Consider the following 25,429-nt stretch of genomic DNA (forward strand, 5'->3'; position numbering starts at 1 on the left):
AGAGAGCCTACGTATTTGGGGAAATTTGAACACTGAGTATTTGATATTAAGGAATTAATATTATTGCATTTTTTAGTTGTGATAGTGGTATTAGGGTTTCATTTTATATATAAAGGGGAGCCTTATCTTTTAAGGAACTATTGCAGTATCTGAATGAAATAATAGGATGCCTCTGAACTGCTTCGGAAAAACTCAGTGCAGGGGAGAAGGGCAGGGGAGGGGGGTGGGAAGGGAGTTTGGATTAAACAAGACCAGCTATGTGTGGTAATTGTTGAAACTGGATGACAGTACATGGGAGGATTTTTTATACTCTTCTTTTTGCTTTTGTGTATGTCTGAAAATGTCTTTTTTAAAAGAATGTAACAACCGTAATATGTCAGGGTTGATAGGCCCGTCTACTGAGCCAGCATCTTATAGTAGGAAGTGACATCACTCATTCAGTGCAAAGAGCAATTCAGATTCAGGCTCTGCCATTTACCTGCACTGGGACCCTAGGCAAATCGCTTAACTTCTCAGAATCTATTTTTGCAGCTGTAAAGCTTGGGTAATAGTACTTATCTCCTGTGAAGAATAAGTGAGATAATGTATAAAAAGTGTCTGGCGTAGGGTAAATGCACATTGAATATTAATATTTAACTTTGGTGAAAAGAGTCAGGATTTTTTTTGCTTTTACTGTGTGTGGATCAGAAACATGAGAGTTACAGGCTGGAAGGAAATGAAGTAGCACTGGATTCAGTTCACTGTTTTAACTGAATGAGAAAATGTCCATACATTTGTGTGGGAGTTTGGCATTTCCTTTTGACCATGGGACCTCCTTGTTTGTTTTCATTCCTTTGTCTTTATTTAGTGAGGCCACTAGTGAGAAGTTCAGTTCTAGGGTCACATGCTTCAAAAGAGAAATACGTTCATTTTAAGTCTGAGGAAGTTAGCACAACAACAAAAGCCTCTTTCTTTCCTTTCTAACTGGGTATGAAAGATGTAATAAAGAAGTAAGATTAAAAGATAGCTGAAAGAAGTGACTCAGGGCATTTATTTCTAGGTTTTAATTTTTTATGTCTTTTCTGAGAAGCAAGAAAATATATTCCACACCCATAATTACCTGGTTGTATACCCAGGTGTTTTTATCTATGTGTTAATGATCTAAACTGGTGCTGGAATATAGTATTATGTGTTAATGATATTATGTGTTAATGATATTATGTGTTAATAGTATCTATGTGTTAATGATCTAAACTGGTGCTGGAATATAGTATTATGTAACTGTATGTGTATGAATCAAAAAACGGAATGAAGTTATCAAACATAAAGAAGTTCTTAAAATCACCATATTCATAATTTAATTTTGAACTTAATTTTGCTTAGGTACTGTTTACACACATGGTAGAAATGAAAATGATGTCAAAGATTTACTTATATATACATCACAATATCTTCACTACCACCCATGTCTTTGACTACCTCCTCTCCCCACACTCATCCCCCATAGGTCACCACTCTTACTAGCTTTTCGAGTATCCTTCCTGTGTTCCTTTGTGCAGAAACAATCAAAATGGGATAATATTTATTCTTACCTCACTGCCTCCATCCCCCACGTCAACAGGTAGCATTCTAGACATACTGTTCTCTATCTTGTTTGTTGTCACAGTAATTCCTGGACATCTTTCCATGCTAGTCTCCTGTGCATGGGTACTTGACTTGTATTCAATTTTTTAGTGTTACAGATAACACAGCAGTGATGACCTCGTATATGTCATTTCATTTGTTTGCAGTTATATCTGTGAGATATATTCCCAGAAATGGGATTGCAAGATGGTAGGGTAAATGGGTTGTAATTCTGATAGGCAGTAAAGGGGCACCATATTTTCAATAACAAGTCTGGAAAAGTACCCAGCATTCAGTAGTAGTTGACTCTTGTATGTAGTGGAATTCAGTAACTAGGGTTATAAATTCTTCACTGTTTCTGATCAGGTTTCTCACTCTATTTGTTACAATCCCCGGTTGGTTGCCTATTAACTGCTAATATGTGATGTAATTATTTATGCCATTAAGTAATGGGAAAGGACAAAATTTGAAAAACATGACCCACATTCTTATGGGTCGTGCTGTAAAAGATTTACTCATGTACATTACGACATCTTACTACCACCCATGTCTTTGTCTTCCTCCGGTGAATTATGGGTTGTACCGTCTAGTTCCTGAACCCACTGACGATACACTCCAGTGAGAAGCCTGTCTGGTAGTAGATGTACGGAACAGTGACTCGTGATCAGATAAACTGTGAGGTGTGCCACCAGGAGGTAGAGGTGTTGCCTTTGGTGCTCTAATTTTTCTACTGTTTCAATATTTACCATTTATTTGATACGTAATTGAAGAATTGATCATTTTAGAAAATTCTTTGAAAAATCAGGAGAAGAATTTGGTAAATTGAAGTGCTTTAGGACTCGTTTCACGTGGTTCCATGGAAAAAGATCTTTATCTGAGCTTTGTGCTATTAGAAAGATATACAGAGGAAACCAGGCAGGAAGGGGGGCTACTTTGAGGAAGAACCAGAGATAAATAATCTACTTAAGGCAACTAAGTGTAATTACTTGGAGTTCTGAATGGGAAATATAGGGGCCTTTAAGAACTAACTGTTGCTCTCATACTATCTGATGAAGTGGTATGCAGGGATAGAATAGCGATCAGCTATTTGTTATAGCACCTGACATAGTTACTTTTCCATTTCAAATTCCTTTTGTCACAGGGGGCCATTTTGTCTTTTTAGTTATAAAGCCAGCTTCGTACCTGAGGGTGATACTATATTTCCTCATAGTCCTCAGAGATAACCTATGCATGTTCAAAACGAATCTGGCAAAATATTTATTGAAATAAACTATAAATGAAGAAATAGGAAGTGTTTAGACTGGGGAGGATGGGTGGGAAGGCAGGGACAAGGGCAGGGAAAAAGAAAGGGGGCATTACGATTAGCATGTATAGTGTTCAGGGGGCACGGGGAGGGCTGTGCAACACAGAGAAGACAAGTAGTGATTTTACAGCATCTTACTACGCTGATGGACAGTGACTGTGAAGGGGTATGTGGGGGGGACTTGGTGAAAGGGGGAGCCTAGTAAACAGAATGTTCTTCATGTAATTGTAGATTAATGATACCAAAATAAAAAAATAAAAGTAATAAAAAATAAATAAATAGAAAGTGTTTAGAACTGATTAGTTTTTGGTTTAAATGTTGCAAGACGTAGATTGTTGATAAGCTGTATTAATATACTGAGTATTCTACCTAGCAAACCTATAAACAAATCGCTGACTTATGTCAGGGAAGAACACAGGCAGGGAGAAGGTAAGCAATTTTCCCTAAATCTTTAGGCATCTATAAAATAATCTAGGATTTTAAAAACTACATTAAGAAGCTAAACTACATTAAGAGCTGTCTTTTATTGGTTATTCCGTACATAAGGCAAGCGTAGCAGAAAGTATTTGTTTACCCAAGGCCTAATTAGAGGGTGGTTGGTGCTGTTTTCTCGACTCCAGCATTCCTTTAGTCTTGGTGGTAAATCTCTCTCTTGGCCAGGCCTATTATCTTCATTCTATAAAAACACCTAGAGAGCTTATATGCTTGTTTGTATGTGAAGGAATAAGACTGATCACTTGCTATGTGCTAGGCATAGTGCTGAGCACCTGGCATGTATCCCCCTGCTTTCCTTACTATAACACTGTGAGGCAGACAATATTTTATCTTACTGTATGTACAGAGTATTCTTCAAAAAATTGCAATTACTGTAATTAAAACAAAGGACCTGTGAAAACACCTAGGAATAAATTTTCTCTTTCAAATCCCTCCCCAGCGTACTAGTAATGTTCGATCCACGTTTTTCAAAGACTGTTTATATGAAGTATTTGATGACTTGGAGTCAAAGATGGAAGATTCTGGGAAACAGCTGCTTCAGTCAGTTCTCCACCTGATGGAAAATGGAGCCCTGGTCTTAACGACAAATTTTGATAATCTCCTGGAACTGTATGCAGCAGACCAGGGAAAACAACTTGAATCCCTTGACCTTACTGATGAGAAAAAGGTAAAAAGTAGAGGATTAGTCTTTTCTTCAGGCTGGTGGATTGTATCTTCACCAGAAAAATTGTTACTAGTTAGGGTATTATATATATAGTGCAGTTGTGTTTGTAGAGGCAGAAAGGGAGATTCTTGTTGGGTTTTTATTTTTTGATTTTTGAGAGAGAAATCAGTTACAGTAAAATGCACAGATCTTAAAACACATTCAGTTTTGTGCAGTTTGACAATTTCATCTAATTTTAAAGCAGGATGATAGGGAAGTGATTTGAACTGTAAGATGCTCTTTAATGTTTGATAAGATCAAGTGGGTGTAATACCAGTTTAGAGTTCTCTCTTAGGATAGATATATTCTTCATGGCATCTATTGGAAATGTTGAAAATTACTTTATGAAAGTTACTTTATGATGTCTGAAGAACAACTTTCAGCCAAGTGATAGCTGGGTAAGGTTGATATTCAGGGGAAGCCTCAGCAGACTTGTTTTTAATGTAGCCTATTTTATGCCTAAACCATATGACAGTGTTGAATTACAGATGTTGATTTATGTCGACTAAAGAGATAAGTCTTTATTATAATGGTGACCTAAATTGATAAGTTGAAATCTAGCCCCAATAGAACACTCTATAGATATACCAACATTTATTCAATTGATGAAATACAATGAAGCCATAAAAGTGAAAATGTTTGCATTGCCCCAAAAAGATATCAGAGACATAATGATTGAAAAGAAAACAAATAGGTTGTAAACACCACCAGGTCTCATTTGTCCTGCTCTGTACTTTTTGTAATTTTCCTTCTATGCTATGTTTTTCCAGGAACCTGCCTTTGGTTCCACTTAGAGCTCAGCTGAATAGTGTTTGAAAAGACAAGCGATTCACCCACAGCATTCATTGGCACATACAGCCTCTGCCAGAGTTGAAGCTGTAACACCAGTCTGATGATCTGGCTGACTTTGAAGTCAGGTTTTAAAAGGAAATCGGACTTAGAGAAATGGTGCCATGAAGCCTGATTTTCTCTGGCTGAAATGTTTTCTACCTACTACCCCCTTCCTGAAGTATCACCTACCTTGAGAGGCCTCCTCTGACCACCCTACTTAAGAATGCATACTTTATTTCTCTAGAATGTATAAATAAATTTATACTGTCTCTAGTTCTTGGGCAAATGGAACCATGGAATCCAGGTGTTATCATCAGCATCATCTAAATGATTGTCCCACATTGGGGGTAGCCTTTTAGGTAACCCAGAGGTGACTGAGTGGTTCATTTAATGCTTAACAACTGCTGAATGGGAAACCACCCTAAAACTGGGATAGTGTGAATCTGTGCTTCCGCTTGGGCTCAGAGGCTTAGGTGGGCAGTTCTGGTTTTGTGGTTACCCACACGGCTGCAGTTGTTCAGTGGCCAGACTGAGGCAGTGGGGTGCAAGATGGCCTCGCTTCCATGTCTGTTGGTGCAGGAAGGTGGCTGGTTCACGCACCTCTAAAAGGCCATGTATCTCTACCAGGCTAGTCCATGCTTCCTGGCATGGTAGCTGGATTCCAAAAGCAGCAAAAGAGAAGTAAAACTTATTGTGCCAATGTTTTTTAAGCTTCTGCTCATGCCATGTTTGCTAATGCCCCATTGGCTAAAGCAAGCCATGTGTTCACACCTGGAAGTGTGACAAAGGACTACAGAAGGGCATGGATGCAAGGAAGCTGGATCTCTGTGCTCAGTACTGAAATAGTCATCCATAGCTGTCATGTGTATCAGCAGTGGAAAGGACCCCTCATGTTTCTGCAGATGGTAACAAATAAACTCTAATGTTTGACTTACTACTTTCAAAGAGAAATCACCAGACTTGCTGCCATCAGTCCTTACAGTCATGCCTGAAATGGAAACTGAAACCACGTCAGGTTTTGCATTCTGTGATACCGTGAAGCTGGAGAGCTATGTCAGAAGCCTAGTCCTCAAAACAGCCCCTTGGCCCCTGGGACCTTGAAGCAAGTGCTTAGCCCTGCCAGCCCGGTTGAGTTCTGTTTGTGTTGTGCAGGTCCTAGAGTGGGCTCAGGAAAAGCGGAAGCTGAGCGTCTTACACATCCACGGGGTCTACACCAACCCTAGTGGCATTGTCCTTCATCCAGCTGGGTATCAGAATGTGCTCAGGAACACTGAAGTTATGGTGAGTGGAGCTCATCCTGGGAAGCATCTAAATATACCATTTGTCTTTGAGACAGAACATTTTCTTTTCATTAATTAAAATTGGAAGTTCCAATATTCTTTCCAGTGCTTCTTAGTTTATGGGTGTATGTGCCATCTTAGGAAATGTAGAACATCTCTTCAGGTATCAAGCTGTAGGATTTCACTTTGTTCGTGATTGACAGCAGCTGATGGCTTTCCATCTTTGGCACCATCTTCACATACAAAGAATACATTATTAGCCTTCTTTGTCTTTTGGCGAATCTATGCTGAAAATAGTTTATGTAGTTTTTTACTGCCCAATCACTACTCGAACATACATTCTAAGGAGATTTTGTGTAAATGGTGATGGGCTTATATTGAGTTACCACATTTATGCATACTTACTGCTTGGTGGAAAGAATTGAAAAAACTTTTGGATAGGGTGGTGAAATGAAGATTTTTTTTCTTTGTGAAAAAAACTTGATCTTTTGGGATGCAAGTTTTAGACTTGTTTATACATATTCCATCCAGAAGCACCCTCAGGCCAAGTGATAATATGTGGGGAAAATTCACTGGCCCCAAACTCTGAAAACAGTATATACTGGCTGTTTTCAGAACTGGGTCACTTTGAAAGCTAGTATCTTACATGAAGAAGCAAAAGAAAAACCAAGAAAATGTGATGTTTTCTAAAGCATGGAGAACTTTTTTTCACCTATTCTTTCCTTGACATGTAACTGCCTCTGTCACTGACATTTAGTGATCTCTTAAGAAAAATCATTTCTAATGTTTATATATAGTGTGTGTGCACACACACACACACTCATACTGATGTTCTAAGTGTCAGACTTTTTTTGAGCAAAGCTGGTGACGGAATTATCTTCTCTGGTGATCCATGGTTCAGTTAGTGAAATGAAGAAGTCAAATATGGTCCAGAAAATGGACAGAGTAAGATATATTGAAGACTACTCACTGCCTTATAGCCTCTGGGCACATAGATCTAAAAAATAAACAGGCCGGAAGACCAGGGCTGCCCTGGTGAAACCCTGAGTAGAGAGCCTACAGGAGAATGCCAAGTAAAGATAAACTTTTAGACTGATCAGCAAGTCATAGTCATAAATGATAAGATCAGGCTCCTTCATAGGCCATTTCTGCCCTCTTAAATCTTGGTGAATTGGTCATCACAGTCTGCTAAATGTATCAGGTTAAGACCCTGTAGACTTTTTTGTTTCAGACGTGCCCTGTGTGTGTCCTACCAATGTCATTAATTTGTTTCTTTTCCTAAAGGGAGAGATTCAGAAACTCTATGAAAACAAGTCATTTCTTTTCCTGGGGTGTGGCTGGACTGTGGATGACACCACTTTCCAAGCCCTTTTTCTGGAGGCTGTCAAGCATAAATCCGACTTAGAACATTTTATGCTGGTTCGGAGAGGAGATATAGATGAGTTCAAGAAGTTTCGAGAAAACATGCTGGACAAAGGGATTAAAGTCATCTCCTATGGAAATGAATATGCTGATCTTCCAGAATATTTCAAGCGACTGACGTGGGAGATCTCCACGAGGGGTAAAACAGGTAAGGTCTGTTTTGAGACTGCGAGGATCAGAGAGCAACAGCTCTTTAGCCTTTTATGTATATGTGGTGGGTAAAATTATTACCAAGATGAGGAATATAATCTTAACCAAAATATGAAGGGAGATCCTGGTTATTCTTCAGGTGAGACTAAAATGCCATTTGGATAGTAGGAAAATGGACACACACATATCCAACATTGCAGTGTAGAAATAGGATGCATGAAAAAATGTTCAGTCTCATGAGTTGTCAATGAAATGCAGTTAGAATTTAGGTTTCAAAATAGAGAAGAATGATAACTGAGTTTGGCTAAGGCTGTGTGGAAAGAAATATATTCATGTAGTGTTGGTGGGAAAGTAAAGTTAGTACAGGTTGTTTGAAGGGGGAATTGGGAATATGTTCAAAATTTTAAAACTTCCAATCCAGAAATCCTACTCAGTATGATTTATCTTAAGGGAAATTTCTCCTAAGGAGGTAACTGGATAATTACACAATTACACATAACAATTACACAAAGGTATAGGTGTGGGAATGTAATCAGTGTAGTATATAATGGCAAAAATTGGATTCTGTAAATACACTGATTATTATTTTAATTGATGAAAAACACTGAAGCCATAAAGAGAGAAAATGTTTTCATGCCCAAAAAGATGTCAGAGACATGATACTATGAGTGAAGAAAAAAAAAAAGATCATAAATCGTCAACTCTGGTCAATCCCATTCATATAAAATTGTACATGTATTCTATTTTCATTTGTGTGTATGTATAGAGAGATATCTAGGATGATGTTTACCAAATTAGCTGTGGTTATCGTCATGCAGTAGGAAAGGTGTTTTTTTTTAAATATTTTGTTTCTCGTTAGCTTTTCTACAATGATTATGCATTATCTTTATAAGCAGAAAAAACCCACAGTTTAAAAATGCTATTTTGGAAACTGTTATGGTGGCATTAAGGTCAGCAGTTAGGGGTACCACTCACTTGATAATTTACCTGAAGTTCTAACAAGAAAGCTAAATGGGGATAAAGGTCTAGTTTCTTAATGGGTCTCAAGGCAAGTTCGTAATAACATCCAAATATTTTGGTATCCTAAATTGAAGAATGCTTTTGAAAACTTTACTTTGAAGAAAGCCAAGCCCCAGGGTCTGGCCATTCTGACTCATTACCCAGTTCCAAAGAAACTTTGCCATTGTCCATAGAATATGTTCTTGAAAAGATATGTGTTAATATGTATTTTCACTGTCAATCTCAGTGCAGCTTAGCAGGCCTGTTAAGCTACAGAAAATTTAATGTAGAGAGAACTTTTCCTAATTCTGATAATCATTCCCAGATTTCTTTTCTGAATCAGATTGCTTCAAGTGGAATTCTCCTGTAATGAGAGAATCACTCCATGGCTATACTTTGATGGAACAAGATTTGTAAAAGGCATCATTGTAACTGAACACTGAAAACTATGTCTACCCTTTCTCCAGAAGACTTTAGAAAACCCTTAGAAAGACAAACCTCTCAGTTTCTTTTGTGACAACTGTTTGTTTTTCTTCCCTGCGGCTACATTTTCTGCTGTCCTGGCAGTGTTTCAGATTCTTTTGCTGTTTGCCCACAGTTAAGACTTTCACTAGGCTTTTCTAGTGGGCTTATTCTATTTTCTCTAAAGGAGAGGCACATCCCAAGCTCTACATACTTCTTTTGATCAGCATTCTGAGATATTCTACCCATGGAAGATGCTACAATTGAAAACATCAAAATCCCTCTGGACAGCTGTTCCTGTTATATGAAATCTTTTGATAAAATTCATCAGAAGTGTTCTAGAGTGGCACAAGTTCTTTTATTAGCCACGTAGGCTTCCTGCCAGAGTGGCTTCCCCTAAGTTGTCACTCATTAGGTATTCTGAATTTTTAAAAATCAAGGATTTTTAATATGATCAGGGGGCTTTATTAGAACAGTCAGCCGAGTTTGTGACTTGAAATCTAACAGAGCAATTTCAGGTTACAAACATTTCATTCTGAGACCAGTCAAGCTTACCCGGGTCTTCCATGTTTTGAGTCTCTGTAGGTAAAAAGTGTTCAGAGGTAAGAGGTCTTTTGCTCTTTTTTAACTGAGCATTTGCTATGTGCCTGGTATTGTGCTGTGTATCCACTTTTGCATAGTGAAAAGTACTTGGTTAAAAAATATTTTCTAGGATCTGGTACATTTCAGAAAAATGAGGTAATGGGGTAAAGATAAATGATTATTTTGTAATTCTTACCGTAAGTTATTTTGGTATATTTCCAGTTAGCGATTTCCCCTGTGTATTTTGTCATGCATAGTTGTAAACAGGTGTACATGTGTCTTGGTACTTTCTCACTGGTACATCATACATTTTCCCATAACTGTTATTTTTAATGTGTTATAATCCATTGTGGATGTTATAGTTTACCTAATGACTCCCATTAGAGAATTTCTGATTTTTTCTGTTGTTTAGTGTTGGAATGAATGAGATCTTCATCCCTAGTGTTTTCTTTTGCCAGTGATTTCTTTAGGATAGGTTCTCAGTGCAATTAATTACTAGGTCAAATGGCAGGAACATTTTGGTGGTTCTGCTAAAGTGCTTTCTAAGAGGGGAATACTAATTTGTTTAAGTGCTGTACCTTTTCTTTATTTATACTCTAAATTGGTGTTATTTCTGATTTCTATTTTCTTCTACTTGAATTTGCGCACTTGAACACTGCTCCCCATCCCTGGTCGGACTGAATTTTTTTTTTTACCTCAGGTTGGCCTTCTAGTTAGGGACACTCTGCCCTTGTAAAATGTTCTGTTCACAATGTTTGTGTGCTCAGGGACCTTACTGCTTCCATTATTTAATACAATAGTCAGAAGACTAATCCAGCTTATTCTCCTGCCTCGTTTTCAGCAGTGTGTTCATTACTAAATAATGCCATCCTTAGACCACGTGCTTTCATCTCCATGTAGTTGGTTGGTTTTGTTATTAATAGTTGTAGCTTTTGGGTCTACTCTGATACTGATGTTAACATTCTGTTTAGCAGGGATGGTGAGAGGTCAGCTAAATGGCTCATCTGCAGCACAGTGAAGGAAGAGGTACCATTTCCCATTCTGTTTGTCAATTTGTGAGCTTAGTGAAGATCTCAGACAATGATTTACTTTTCCTACTTATGAGCTTGTTTTCCTATCAAGTCTACTACAAAATTCCTAGTATCTCTTAAGTCTAGTTTTCTTAAGGGTTAAGTTTGATTTAAATATCTGCAGTTTCGGATGTATAAACCTGTTTTGTAAACCTTCGTTTATTCTCGACCTTCTCTTTCTCTCCACAGACTGTAGTACATGAAAGGGCTAGAGAAATCACGACCAGTAGACCAAGCTGTAAGGCCTTACCACGGACAGTGTTTAACCAGTAAACTTACAAGAACCTAACACAGCTCCTAGGAAGCACCAAAACCTAGAGGTTGAAGGTTGGGGATAAAGGGGAAGTTATGAGTAAATGTTCCAGTATAATCCTCCATGCCTGCTGGTTCTTGATCTTCTGCGGCCTGTTCCGGTTCAAGGATACCCAACTGACAACGGGACCCAAATGCAGCCCCCGCCCCACCCCCAGCTGAACATGCCTGTGTCCACACAGCAGATCAGTGTGATACGTCCACTGACTCTGGCTGCAGCTCTGCATGAAGGATGGGCTCTGGATGCTGCGGAATTCCCATGGCCCTTGCAGTTTTGTACTCTATACCTGGTTTTTCAATTAGGCTTAATGGCTTTTTTAAAACATGACTTGAAGCTCTAGTTTTCTAGATCTTTTACAGTGTACAGTATTTTACATAATTGAGCTGTATTAAAAGCTTGTTCATTTACTTCCCATTTAAAAGCTCTTTTAGAGTCACTTCAGGTAACTCCTAGCCTGCAAAGGTACTAACAGACCCGATTCTTGTAACTCGGTCTATCTTCTCTCGCCGTGGGTGCTCTCCTTTCAGGACAACCATTTATTTTTACCTGATTCCTCAGTGTTACCAGTTACTACTTTCTCCTCTTACCATAAACTCCTGAACTAGTTAGTGTGATGTGGGACTTCCATTTTGCATCCTAGATAAAATAACTGTGAGACATAAAAGGCAGTTTATTTATGAAATTTATTTTCTTATATAAATTATGTATTTCTCTGGGCAGACAGCCTTCACCTTATTGCACTAATAGCACATCTGTAATACAAGCTACAGGACGAGTCTTAACAAGAGGTTTGTGTTCTTCAATGTAGCACTTGTCTACCAGGCACTGTGGAGAGGATGAGAAGCCAGGATCCGCTCAGGAGGTGGGGGGTGCAAAAGTCTGTACCCTTCTGAAATTGGTTTTCTCCCAGGAAGGGGAACATGCAAAGCTTACATCTGGATTCTGGGTAGCGGAAGAGTTGGGAGCTGAGAAGCCCAATGTGACACTGCAGCTTGGCTTCGTTTCTGAGGGAAGCGGGGACTCACCTTTCACTCACTTGTAACAAACCACTCTGGCCTAGTCGATGCTTTAGGAAAATGCCAAGGATGGGGTCATCATCAGAACTAGCAGCAATTGAGAGCAGGCCATACACTGCCACAGCGTGGTGGGCATCATCCTGGCTCCTAGAAGCCCTAGCCTAGGGAGAGGTGCCACTCAAGACTCAGAGCTGGCTCTGGAAGTCTCTTAACCTAATGCAGCCGGGACTCCAAACTGCTGGTTATGCTCAGACATCCTGTGAGCACACCAGTCTGCAGAGCTCAGGTGCTGGCTCTTCCGGCTATGGGTCAGAACTGTAATGAGACCAAGTCTGTGGGCAGACTGAAGGGGGTGCCTGAGTAGGAGGGGGGAGGACCATGGGGAGGGGGCGGAGGGCAGTGACCCTCACACGATTAGGCCTTCCCCGCAGACGGCAGTGGGGCTGGGCAGGGAGTGGGGTTAGGAGCCTCAAGACCCTGGGGCGCCCCTCCCTCTGCCTTTGTACTACATTGAAGACAAGTTGCTCACATACTCTAAAGCACATTCTTGATACAGGAATAGGGGCTTTGGGGGAAGCGGTGATTTGGTATCAGGCAAGAGCCATGTTAAGCCTTCATGAGGGCAGCCACCACAGCCTTGGCGTTGAGACTACGTAGGTCACAGTAGGTCTGGCCAGTGCCCACAAAGACGATGGGTTTGCTTGTGATGTAGGTCATAGAAATAGCAGCTCCCACCTGAAGTGTAAAGAGGGGGTACCCAATCACCTCAAGGCCACTTTTTAGTTAGGGAGGGCCCTAACAGGAAGCTTTGGAGCCTACTCATCCGAGCTTCAGCTCCCTTGTGAAGGACTGCCATTCCTCCTTGTCTCACTTTGTCCCGTGTCACCCATATTTACCTTGTCATCAATGGTATCAAATTTGGTAAGGACAATGCCATCGATGAGCCGAGGTGTCTGAGCCATAGAATGGTCAGCCAAGGCTCTATTGAATTTGACCTGGAAAGGAGAAAGGTGACAATGAGCACCTAACTGGCCAAAACTGAGGCTGGAAAGAGCACCAGGCCCTAACCCTCACCAGCTGGTCCACGGCCTCATTGCCTACTAAGGCCTCCCCCACAAACAGCACCAAGTCAGGCATGTTGACAGTAATGAGCTTGGCCAGGGCAGTCATCAGAGGGGCATTGTCTTGCATGCGGCCAGCTGTGTCCACCAGCACCACATCAAAGCCTTGGTTACGGGCTAGAGAGAAAAAGAGTGGTCAACTCAAAACTGGACTGTCGTCATGCTCGTTTCCAGCTTCCTCTCAGAAGTGCTCACTATAGTAAAAGCCTATCTGTTCACTTTCTTGGACTCTGGATCTGGTTACAAAGTACAGGGAGAAAAACTAGTCTGTGCTTGGCCATCAATCATATTCAGGAAAAGAATGGCAGTGAGATACAGGTGACTACTTAGAGGTTTCTTTGGTTGGGATACATTAGCTTTGGCTGCAACTATACCCATTACCCAAAAGCAGAGGATGGCAAGTCACTAATCCCGGCCTGATCAGTAAATTGATAGTAGGGTAACCTTACTCCTCTGCAAATGCCAAGGGAACACAAGGAGGATAGGAACCCAGAGAAGGTCCCACACTTATGGTGCACTGTACCAAAGGCAATCGCTTCCATGGCAATGCCTGCAGCATCCTTGCCGTAGCCCTTTTCAAACAACTGCACCATGGTGCGGCCACCGTGGTTCTCAGGTGGGTGTAGGGCACTCAGACGCCGGGTGTGTGTACGGAGCTGCTCGACGGCCCCTGCCCGAAACGTGTCACAGGCAGCAATGAGGACACTGAAGCCATTCTCTAACAGCCAGAAGGAAATCTGTGCAAGAGACAAAGATGACTAGGACTGCTGAGAGGTAGAGAGTGTGGAAAGGGTGTCAGGCTGGAAACTGCACCGACCTTAGCAAGATTAGTAGACTTCCCCACTCCATTCACACCACAGAAGGTGACAACGTAAGGGCGCTGATGACGCTGGGCATCCATGATATCCCGCAGCATGTCTACACGACGCTGGGGCTGCAGAATCTGCACCAGGGACTCCTGAAGAGCTTGCTTTACTGTGGAAGTCACCGCTGAAAGGGGGAGGAGGTGCCTCCATGAAACCCAAGGAATGCACTCCAAGAATGCCCAACACCTTTCTGAGCTAAGGGAACAAGGATCTTGCTCTAGGATTCCACACCATATCTGATACTGTCCAAAGCACTTCACAAGTATTAACTCATTTAATCCTCCCAATAATTCTAGTAAACTAATCTACTGTAGGGGTTTCTTAACTTAAGGAATTTGCCAAGTAATACACCAAAGAATGGAGATCAACGTACTTAACCACCTGGTACGCATAATGCTCTGGGCACCTCCTGGTTCAGGGAGATACTTACTGCTGAATGTTCCCATCACCTTCCCTTCCAGCTTGTTGGCCACAGATTCACAGAGCTGAACTGCAATGTCTGCTGCCACGTTCTTAGCTGAGGAGACATGAACAGGTGTGTTGTGTGTGCCACGTCAACAGTGAACAACGCTTAGGGTGCAACTGAGAAACTGGAGTCGTTCTACTATCCATCAACCCTGCCCCATAAACTTAAGTCCTCCTGGAATTCCTCAGAACTTACCAATGAGATGATCACGCATCTTGTCCAGCACAGATTCCATGTCCTCACGACTCAAGCTCTTGGAACCCACAAGGCCCTTCAGCATCCCAAACATGCCACCCAGAGTCCCCTTGGTAGCACTGCAGGCACAGGAGATCACAGGTACACACAGACCCGGGGGCAGATATCAAGTCTCATCTGCTCTGAAGACACATACTACCCACCACCTGGAAGTCCCCTACCTAGGTTTGGTGGAGTTTTGAGTGGCCTCCTCCTCGTCAGAGCTGCTGCAGTCCAGGTCCTGAAGCTGCCCCCCAGGGCCAGTCCCTCGAATCTGGGGGTGTGGGGAAATGAAGATGGATCAGGAACACGAGGGCTCTGAGGTTTAAAAAGCCTTGTCTATACTGCTCTACCTCTAATGGAAGGCAGATGTTAACACCCCCCTCCCCTGTTCAGAAGGTCAGAGGTACTGCCCTCCTAGTCTCTGCTTCCTCCCCGAGTTCTCATCCATGGTAACTGCTACTCTGCCCCCTGCTGCCTCTTACCAAGTTGATGTCCTCAGGTGGGGCAACCTCCGGAGCTCCGTTGGTGGTGGGTGTGCTATAATCCAAGACTTCCTTGTTAGCAGAGCCACCCAGTGCCCACACCCGGGGCGCTTTCTTGCCCTTCTCCTTTGGAGCATCAGACTTCGAGGACTTGCTGAAAAGGATTTACAGCACAGATGGTTGTGGTGGCGAAGTAGGAAAGGAAACACCCCATCAAAAGCCAGAGACAAGAACTCTTTCCTCCAACATGGTAGATAACTAGTATTTATGGCAAAAGTTAGAATGCTCACCTGGACCTCTCCATACCTCTCCCATGCTTCTGAATGAACTCCTCTCGCTTCCTGCGTATCAGCTCCTCTTTGGAAAGTTCGACCCCATTCTCAGGCCCCGCTGGGACACCTGACTTTTCTGTAGAGGCTGCTTTGCTGGGAGCTGAAGAGCCATCAGAACCTGTTGGGAGAAAACTCACTGGAAAAAGGCCAAATTCCAACAAAATGGACAATGGGAAAAAGTCCTCCAAATCCTTAAGAGGAAACTAGGAGCAAACATCTTGGGGATCACAAGGACTGGGGGTGATAGAGTACAGGGCCTTTGAACAAGAGAGAGAAGCAATGACAAAGGGACAAGGAACCACATCAGTACTTCCGACCACTTGAACAACTCTGCATGCCCAAGTTCGTCCACGGAGCTCAGACTCACCCTCTTTCTTGGCTCCCTTGCTTTTTTTGCTGTTCTTTGCTTTTTCCTTGGTCTTTTCACCCCGTGTCTCAATCATGGATCTCACAGGTTTCTTGGCCTTTTCAGAATCTTCAAATTTCTTCATTGTAGTGGGAGCACGGATCTTACTGCTCTCCTCTGCTTCACTGAAGAGAAACTGAGGATGGTCAAAGTCCAGAGACAGGACCCTCACGTCAAGAAAACCACACTAGACTGAGCATACAATTTAGGAGTGTCCTTCAATATACAATTTACTACCCTTGAACTGCCCTCTGGAAGGAAGGGAGCTCAACAAGTCATGGAAATTGATTTTGGAGAGGGGAGGCCTCTCACCGAAGGAGCCGCAGGAAGTCATTCTGGAAATCAAAAGTGCCATTCAATAGACTTAATGCACTTTGCTGTTGAATCTCCGTGCGGTACTTGTCTCGAAACAGCCGGTGCACATCGTCTATCAACTTGTCTACATACGTCAGTGTTAGGATCTTCTGAAAACCAACCTGTTTAGGGAAAGAAAGAGCCAACAGATCTGCTTACATGCCAGCCCAGCACAGAGGGACACCAACCCAACCCAGGCCTCCAGAGACTGGCTCAGCCACCTGGCAGGTTTCCCTGACCTGAGGGCCAGCCAAGTTTTCTGATAGGGCCCAGGAGCTTCCTCCCTTTCCCCCTCCACCCTCCTTGTCTTCTCAGTTACTTCATCATACACACTGGGTGCAATGAGTAAGGGTTCTCTCAATAATCTGGAGTATGTTGAGAAAGAAATCGTTGTCCCTCTAAAATGTCTGCACTTACCACAAACACCAGCTCAAACTGGTTGTCCAGTTTATACTTGAGTGTGAGTGCCTCATGGGTGAAGGAGTTGTTACCTCCTCTTTCCTGGAAAAAGAGTATGTCTCAGCATTCACACCATCCCCAGAAAACCCAGACTTGGGCCCCTCCAGGATTACCTCTAGGAAAGAACCAGATATTCCCCCGAAGTCAAACCTGTTCCCAGGGCAAGAGGAGGCTGCTGGGGCATTACTCTAGCGTTCCATCAGAGAGAAAGGGAGATACCATTGTTGGGGAAAAGGGGAAAAGAGGTGAAAGGGAAGCCAATACACCGTGGGAGCCAATAGGGAAGCAGTCCTCATATAAACAACCAGATTTGCTACAGCTGTACACTATGTACAGTTTTTAAAAGGCATTTTTCCATCTATTATCTGACCCGGCTTTCGAAATAACAGAAACCCAAGCTCCTGGGGGGTGAATGGAGAAAACTATGGGGGCCGGAATCCTGCTAAGAGTCCCAAAAAGCCGAAGGGGTCGGGGCATAGCAAAGTTGAGGGACAGTCTGAGGGGGGCGGGAGGAGTAAGTGGAGTCCCGGTGACGAGTGAGCGGCCAGTTTTGAGGTGGGAGGAGAATGCGGGAAGGAGGCGCGGGATCAGTAGAAGGGGCTTTGGGCCGGATCAAGGGGATGAGCGCGGAGTTCTGAACCCGCGGGGGCGGTACCTGCAGAAGCACGGAACGAATCAACGCGTTAACGGGCCCGGTGCAGGAGTCGCTCACGCCCTGGAAGCACCAGAGCACAAGCCCGCCCTTGGAGAAAATGGTGAAGAAGTCGAGCATGGCGGCAGCGGGAAAAGAGCCGGGACCGGCGCCGGTAACTCAGGCCGCGATCGCCGCCTCTTCCTGCTGCGCCAAGCACGGGACACGTCACACCAACGGCCCCGGAAACCAGCTCAGCCGCACTTCCGTTCAGAAGAGGGTTCCCGGCCCACCTCCCCACAAGGGCGCGCAGGACCTACGCAGACTCCAGGCCCGCCAATGGCGGGGGGAGGAGGGCCTGGGCGGGGCTCTGGGAAGTCACGGGGAGACAGCTGCGTATAGCGCGGAGGGGCGGGGCCCGGGGGCCGCTGGCCAATGGGCGCGCTCTTTTGAGCGGCCTGCGGCGCAAAACTTTGACGGCAGGGCGGGGACGAGACGGTGTGAGGTGCGAATGGGAGGAGGAGGGAGAGGCTCTCCGAGGGGGCCATGCTTCCAAGAGCCTTGCAGCTCGGCTTGGGCCGGGGCCTCTTGGCCCGGGGGCTAGGCACACGCAGAGGAGGCTCTACTCTGGGTAAAGTTGAGGGCAGCGGAGGGTATTGTGGTTCTGGGTTTCCCCAATCTCCATTTATGCGACCTTTAGGATTTGGGATCTCTGTTTGCCCACGCTGGAAAGACTGGGTCTACTGGGAGAAAGGGGTAAGATTTCCCACCGGAACTTGTAAATACCTGAGCAGTTGTATGGATGCCAAGGTTGCCATTCTCAGGTTTCAAATCCCAGATCGTTGTATGCCTCACTAAAACAGCAGAGAGCCAGGCTGATTCATCCGTTGCACAGATGAGCATAAAGTCCTGCTCACGTGCAAGATGCTGTGCTTAGTGCTGTGGCCGTGAAGGAGGGAAGAGAAAGAGAGGATTCAGTATATGTGCTGGAGGTATATGTGCCTGAAGTATAGCTAGAAAGGAGAGACTTCAACAGACCAGTCCACGACTGGATAGAACCCAACTTGGAAATGCCTTGCACTGCTAGTCCCCGAAGTTGGAGAAGTACATGGAGCAGGTGGGAACTGAGATCAGCCTTAAAGGACGTTTACTTCCTTGAAGGTTCAGGGAGGGTGTGTGTTTCAGGTTCTGGAGAACTCAGCAAAGGTTTAGAAGGAGAAAAGCATTGTTCTTGTGTAAGGAACTAACAAAACCCGTCTAGATACAGAGTTTGAGTAATAGTATAAAACATAGTAAGGAAGTCCAGATCACTTAATAGTATAAAAGGTAAGGAAGTCCAGATCAGGAAAACATTCAAATGGTGCTGGGAAGAGTTTGGACTTAGTATTGGAGAGAGTGACAAGACATGGAGATTTGGAGTTTGGAGTGAAATACGAAGAGTTCATTTATTCAAGACACTTACTGAGCACTAAGGATGTGCCAGGTACTGAGCTAGGCTAGGGATTCAGTCGTGAAGGAGGTAGACATAGTATAGTATAAGCAATCACAAAAAAACCCAGAGTTGCAAATACGTTGAATGCAGAAAAAGAATTAGAAGACAGCGACAGGAGAATTTGACATAGTCTTGGGGGACAGGAAAGGCTTCCCTGAGAAAATGATAACTGAGCTGAGAGCTAAAGGAAGCAAGGAGTTAACTAGGCAAAGAAGTGGTCACAGAGTTTCATAGCAGAACAGGTGTGTAGATTCCCCATAATGGGAGGAAATAAGGTGCCATCAAAGAATGAAGGGGCCAGAATGTGGGAGAGGACCGGCGAAGAGCAGCCTGATGGTGCAGTGCCTCATGAGTCAGGTCAAAGATGTGGGACTTTTACACTGAAGGAAATGAAAAGCCAGTGGAGGGTTTTAAGCAAGAAAGTATGTGATTAAATTAGTGTTTAGAAAAGATCATTCCAGCTATGATGTGGAAAAGAAGTTGGGGGTCGGGGGTGGGCAAAGGGAATTAGTGGGAACAGTTAGGAGGTGAGAGATTATGGTGGTTTGCTCTAAAGAGGTGTTGGCAGAGATGGGGGAAAAATGGGACAGATGAGGGGGATATATAGGTGGCAAAGTAACAAGGACTTGATAATAGATAGGACATGAATGAAGGTTGGCTATGGTGATGGACCTCCAGGTGAGGTGCCATGATTCAGAAGGCACTGCAGCTTATGGGGTATACCCAGGGGGCCCCTTGGTCCAGGAGCCTGGGACATCCAAGTGGAGATGACAGTGCAGTCAAGTATATAAGCCTGGGGCTTCAGGGGGAGATGGAGCAGGAGATAATATGTGTATGTCACCTAGCCTAGGGAGAAAGTATAGAGTGTTCATTGTAAGAAGTTGAATCTTGTGCTGAACAAGATGTGTGAGAAGGAAGAGAGGCTAATGGCATATGAGCCTATGGCAAGGCTGTGGAATGCCGCTGGGCACCAGCTGAACCTTACTAGATGGGATGACAGTGCGGACAGCCAACTCAGTGTCAATTTAGCCCACCCTTTGCTGCACCCATCCTCTAATCCTTCACCACCTGGTAAGGGAACGTATGGCCCTCTTTGACCATAACTGCATTCCACAGATTGGGGTGGAAAGGTGCCCGAGTTTAAGAAGAAGATCCAGTCATTCCTTCCTGGAGGGGCCTGGAACCCACTGTATGACACTAGCCACCTACCCCCCGAACACTCAGATGTGGTGATTGTGGGGGGTGGGGTGCTTGGCCTGTCCGTGGCCTATTGGCTGAAGAGGCTGGAGAAGCGACGAGGTGCCATTCAAGTGCTGTTGGTGGAACGGGACAACACGGTAAGGCCTTGGGGTAGGGCAGAGTTATGGTGGGGCATGGTCTCATATTTTATGAAGGACCCTAGGGACAAGGGGAGGAGAGGGAAGACCTCAGTCTTTGGAGGTCCAAATGGCAGGGGGCTGTGCTTTGGACCTTGTTGAAAAATAGTCCCAGGTTCTCCATCTGTCAAATTAGGGACCTTGGCAATAAGGTTTTTGCTTTTGAAAGTAGATTTCACAATGCTGGATCTTTTTGAGATCTCACTGGTCCAGCCAGGAGAGCCTGCATTCGACCTGTAGTAAACACGAACAGCTGTCTTAGCCCCCTTGTGCGTTCCACTATTTCTGAGGCTTTGCCTATATTGTTCCTAGTTGTTCCTACTTACCACTGCCCAGTAGCCACAAATCTTGCTACTTTGCTCATATCCCTATATTTTCCACATAGTAGATCAAATGTCAATCTCCTGCCCTTGGACTTTGAGGCATTACCATTTTGTACCACTGTGCCCAGCCTTTTTAGATGCCTAACTTCCCTGCTGTGCACATCTGCTAAGAAGGATTTTAATAATCATTGTCCTATTTGGGCTGCTAGTTGGTTTGCATTTGGATTTATCCACCTCAACTCCTCCTAGATAGACTTGCAAGTAGGACTTCCCTTTAACCTCAGGTGTGTGACCCCAGCTTCCACTGCAGGATCCTGTTCACGTGGGACAGGGTACTGGTCTACCTCAACTTTTCTTGTCTTTCACAGTACTCCCAGGCCTCCACTGGGCTTTCTGTGGGTGGGATTCGTCAGCAGTTCTCGTTGCCTGAGAACATCCAGCTCTCCCTCTTTTCAGTCGATTTTCTACGGAACATCAATGTATGTGCATGAGATTTGCTGTTTGGGGTGGTGCCCCATCCTTTAGCCCCGATCAGAGAGTAGCCCAGGTGGCGAGGGGAAACGGAGCAGGAGTAGTTCAGGCATCTAGCAGTTGGAAGCCCTGGCTCTTCCCTGTGGCTGTGCCACCAGAAGGCTTCTCTGTGGGACCCTGAGTCCTGGGGGCTGGTGGTGAGGAAGCCAGGGAAGCTCTCCCTCCTTCATTAAATCATCTTTTTTGAAGAGCTCTCTTCTGCACATAGGAGTACCTGGCTGTAGTTGATGACCCTCCCCTGGACATCCAGTTCAACCCTTCAGGATATCTCTTGCTGGCTTCAGAAAAAGGTGCTGCAATCATGGAAAGCAATGTGAAAGTGCAGAGGTGGGTGCCTGGCAGGATCCCTGAGCTGCTGGTTAGCTGAATGCACGCGGTAAGCTACACCACTGAGTTAGGAACTGGGTGCGTGGAGTGGAGCACCCTCAGGACACACACACGCATGCAGGTCTCCAGTTCCCTGTACTAAGTGCTTTAATACAGATACAGAGAAGGTACTGGTGCAGCGGTTCCTGAATTTGCCAGTTAAGAACCACCTAGGACATCCCAGACCTAATAAACTGAAGTCTCTAGGAAGGGGCCCAGGAATCTGCAGACGTTTTCTGTAGGGGCCAGATAGTAAATATATTAGGTTTTGCAGGCCACACAGTCTCTGAACTTTGCAGTTAAAGCAGAAAAGCAGACAGAGACAAAAACATAGATGAATGTTGATGCATGTACAAAAATAGGCTGCAGGCTGATTTTGGCAACCCTGCTCTCAGTGATTGTCAGGATCAGTCAAGAGTACGTATCTTTCACAGGTACTTATATAAAATCTCCCTAGTGACATCGGGTGATAACCCAAATGCATTACAAATACTAACTGATTTAATCATCAGACCATCTCCCATTTTACCTGTGGGGACGCTGAGGCACAAGGAAATAGTAAGTGGTGGCTCTGGCATTTAAACCAGGTGGTTTGGCTTGTGAGTATGTCCTTTTAGTGCCTTCTTTGCTGCCTTTGGGATACAACATCCCAAAGACAATAGCTGTGCTGGTGAACAGGATTGTGCTAGGAGGTTGACGATGGTCATTCCAGGCAAGAGTGGCAGAAACAGAGTGACTTGCCCTGTTTTGAAAGGACAGGGAATAGTTAGGGGAAGACAGGAGTTTAGTGAGGCTAAAGGGATGCTAGGGCCACACTAGAGGACAGGGAAGAGGGGTCAGATGCTGAAGAGCATTCACTAGGACTTGCTGTCTTTACTCTTTGAGCAAGGAGGAAAAGTTGGGGGGTTGGAGGCCCAGAAGCAACATGAATGAGGTGGAATCCACACCACACTACCGCCCCCCTCCCCTGCCTGCTGCCACAGGCTGCACTCTGAGCCTCTCTTACATACATACACAGACCCCGCCTTTCTCTCAGACAGCAAGGAGCCAAAGTTTGTCTGATGTCTCCTGAGCAGCTTCAGAACAAATTTCCCTGGATAAACACAGAGGGAGTGGCTCTGGCATCTTATGGTGAGGCTTGCTTGCAGAGGGGTTCAGGGTTGAGGGGTGCCTCAGCCTGAGGCCATGGCAAGGAGCCATGCTTCACTCCTGGCCAGCAGGGCCTCCCGGGCCCACCCCGCTCTCCGTCGTTCCATGTAATTTGACCCTGCTGCAGTTGGTCAGCATGGCTTTCCCTGGCTTATGAGGCCTAACGAAGAGCTGGGGGTGCAGCACATAACACGGGAGAGAAGGCCCTAGTCCTGCTTCCTGAGAACTCTTTTTCTCATCCCAGGTATGGAGAACGAAGGTTGGTTTGACCCCTGGTGTCTGCTCCAGGGGCTTCGGCGAAAGGTCCAGTCCATGGGGGTCCTTTTCTGCCAGGGAGAGGTGACACGTGAGTCCGAGGCCCGTGCCCACTGCTTGTTTCCCCTGCCAGCCTGGGTGCAGGCCTAGGCTGAGTTGGGAGATGGGCTTTTCGCCGAGGGCTGGTCCTGGGCATTCTGACTCCAGCTCCTAGCTAGGCTTTGTGACTCCTGCCCCGACTGCAGCTGAGCTCCTCCCGGCTCCCCTACCTCTGTGTGCTTCAGGGTCTGGGGGAAAGTGCCTAGTCTTCCAGCGCGCTTTCCTTATGAAACCGGTGGAGTTCCCACCTCCTTCCTCTTCAAGGCCTCAAGGGTTTCTCTGCTTTTCTTCTCCTGTAGGTTTCGTCTCTTCATCTAACCGCTTGGAGACCACAAGCGGGGAAGAGGTGACTCTGAGAAGGATCCATGAAGTCCATGTAAGTTCCCAGCCTGTGCATCTTCTTTCCAAAGAGGAGAGACAAGAAAGGTAACAACTCATTCTGCTCTCCTCCCCACTTCCGGATTGGGTAAACTGAGGCTCAGGAAGGAACGCACCTCTCATGGTGCCCAGTGTGCAGGCCAGACCCACCCTCCTCCCCACCCTGACTCTGGTGCCCACAGGTGAGGATGGACCGCAGCCTGGAGTACCAACCTGTAGAGTGTGCCATAGTGATCAACGCAGCAGGGGCCTGGGCTGGGCATATCGCAGAGCTGGCTGGCATTGGGATCGGGCCACCTGGCACCCTACAGGGCACCAAGCTACCTGTGGAACCAAGGAAAAGGTGACTTCCCTCAGGGCAGCTGAGGAGGTTGGTGGGAGAAGGAAGAAACAACGTAGGAATTTGTTAAACAGGGGAAGGGGTATGTGCCTTTCCTGTCATTTCCTTCCCTGCTGGTTATGGCAGGTATGTGTATGTATGGCACTGTCCCCGGGGACCAGGCCTGGAGACCCCATTTGTTGCAGACCTCAGCGGAGCCTATTTCCGCCGGGAAGGATTGGGCAACAACTACTTGGGTGGCTGTAGTCCCACTGAGGTAAGCCAGCTGGGGTTGGGGTGCTGGAAGCAGGCACAGACCCTTTGTCTAATTAGAGTGAGGGTGTTTGGAGGGCCCTGAACCGTTACTGGTATTGCAGCCCCTTCCAGGTTTGGATTGGGATCTCTTCTCCCCACCCCCCACCTACCGAGGGGATTGATTAAAGGGGTCCCGGAGGTCTGCCTGCCCTTGTGTCGCAGGCAATAGATGCCTGTCTGCACCTCTGACCACAGGAGGAGGAACCGGACCCAGGGAACCTGGAGGTGAACCATGATTTCTTCCAGGACAAGGTGTGGCCCCATTTGGCCCAGAGAGTACCAGCATTTGAGACTCTGAAGGTAACTAGGAGACAGATGACACTGGAGCATCTTGGGCCCCCCAGAAAGCCTGTCCGCTGCCACATGTCCTGCACCTCACAACTGCTGAGGTCTGCGGACCTATACCCTCGGCCCCATCAGCGGCTGGTAGAGGGCGCTGTGCGCTGATCCACGGCCAGGAGTGAGGGCGGAGTGTGCAGCAGCCCTCCTGAGACCCTGGCATCTTGTGCACCCACAGGTTCGGAGCGCGTGGGCCGGCTATTATGACTACAACACCTTTGACCAGAACGGTGTGGTGGGCCCCCACCCACTAGTTGTCAATATGTACTTTGCTACGGGCTTCAGTGGCCATGGGCTGCAGCAGGCGCCTGCCGTGGGGCGAGCTGTGGCAGAAATGGTGCTGGAGGGCCACTTCCAGACCATCAATATGAGCCCTTTCCTCTTTACCCGCTTTTACTTGGGAGAGAAGGTTGAAGAGCATAATATCATCTGAGCCTGCAGGCTCTCCACTGCTGCCCTGTCTGTCACCCTTGGCTCTAATTGCGGCCCATGTTTATGTCCTCCGTAGGGCTAAGTTCCTCCCCATACCATGCTGGGGCTCCTCCACCCTCCTCTCCTCAGGTCATTCTGCCCCCACATGGCTGGCGGGCAGGCAGACTGTAGCCTCTCAGGTTCTGTGCCTGAGGCCTAGGCCAACAGAATAATGAGGTGGGACTGATCCCGGCCTGGGCTGATGCCACCCACCAAGGCAGACCACTGGACAGAATACCTTGGGGACCCTGAGCACCATGGCCCACGACTGGCTCCCTCCTAGTATTGACCCAGAAACACTGCCTCTGCCCCTCATGACAGACCTCAGCAGAGCCCAGGCAGGCTGTATTCAGAGGCAGCTTGGTTCAGGTTTATTGACTTGTCTGTTTACCCTATTCATCAATCAATAAATGCAATGAACTCCTTCCTTCCAG

The 25,429-nt window shown here is 45.5% G+C and overlaps 3 protein-coding genes across 10 annotated transcripts in view; 2 read left to right on the plus strand and 1 right to left on the minus strand.

Annotated features, from left to right (window-relative positions):
• Positions 1 to 11,633, plus strand: part of FAM118B (family with sequence similarity 118 member B) — a 39,243-nt gene extending 27,610 nt beyond the window's left edge. For 6 of the 8 annotated variants that reach the window (XM_036930018.2, XM_036930021.2, XM_036930019.2 and 3 more), the window contains 5 exons: positions 3,840 to 4,067; positions 6,087 to 6,215; positions 7,499 to 7,784; positions 10,801 to 10,855; positions 11,089 to 11,633. In XM_036930018.2, coding sequence (XP_036785913.1) covers positions 3,840 to 4,067; positions 6,087 to 6,215; positions 7,499 to 7,784; positions 10,801 to 10,847 — 690 coding nt within the window. In that variant the 3' untranslated portion in view covers positions 10,848 to 10,855; positions 11,089 to 11,633. The remainder of the gene's footprint in view (positions 1 to 3,839; positions 4,068 to 6,086; positions 6,216 to 7,498; positions 7,785 to 10,800; positions 10,856 to 11,088) is intronic. The other 2 variants (XM_057490649.1, XM_057490650.1) reach the window with 2 other exon arrangements.
• A 243-nt stretch (positions 11,634 to 11,876) lies between these two features.
• On the minus strand, positions 11,877 to 17,850 carry SRPRA (SRP receptor subunit alpha). The gene is made up of 14 exons (XM_036930013.2): positions 17,607 to 17,850; positions 16,910 to 16,993; positions 16,451 to 16,614; positions 16,100 to 16,263; positions 15,691 to 15,850; positions 15,401 to 15,554; positions 15,098 to 15,189; positions 14,877 to 14,995; positions 14,646 to 14,732; positions 14,167 to 14,339; positions 13,873 to 14,086; positions 13,303 to 13,466; positions 13,125 to 13,223; positions 11,877 to 12,963 (listed from the first exon to the last, which is right to left on the minus strand). The coding sequence occupies exons 1-14, from the start codon at positions 17,721 to 17,723 to the stop codon at positions 12,835 to 12,837; spliced, it is 1,920 nt and encodes a 639-aa protein (XP_036785908.1). The 5' UTR covers positions 17,724 to 17,850; the 3' UTR covers positions 11,877 to 12,834.
• Positions 17,851 to 18,057: 207 nt separating this feature from the next.
• On the plus strand, positions 18,058 to 25,422 carry FOXRED1 (FAD dependent oxidoreductase domain containing 1). The gene is made up of 11 exons (XM_036930014.2): positions 18,058 to 18,213; positions 20,191 to 20,411; positions 21,142 to 21,252; positions 21,513 to 21,631; positions 22,707 to 22,801; positions 23,064 to 23,165; positions 23,473 to 23,549; positions 23,734 to 23,894; positions 24,018 to 24,147; positions 24,381 to 24,485; positions 24,703 to 25,422. The coding sequence occupies exons 1-11, from the start codon at positions 18,129 to 18,131 to the stop codon at positions 24,955 to 24,957; spliced, it is 1,461 nt and encodes a 486-aa protein (XP_036785909.2). The 5' UTR covers positions 18,058 to 18,128; the 3' UTR covers positions 24,958 to 25,422.
• The last annotated feature ends 7 nt before the right edge of the window (positions 25,423 to 25,429 follow it).

Source organism: Manis pentadactyla, chromosome 13 (assembly GCF_030020395.1).
Source record: "Manis pentadactyla isolate mManPen7 chromosome 13, mManPen7.hap1, whole genome shotgun sequence".
Taxonomy (NCBI): domain Eukaryota; kingdom Metazoa; phylum Chordata; class Mammalia; order Pholidota; family Manidae; genus Manis; species Manis pentadactyla.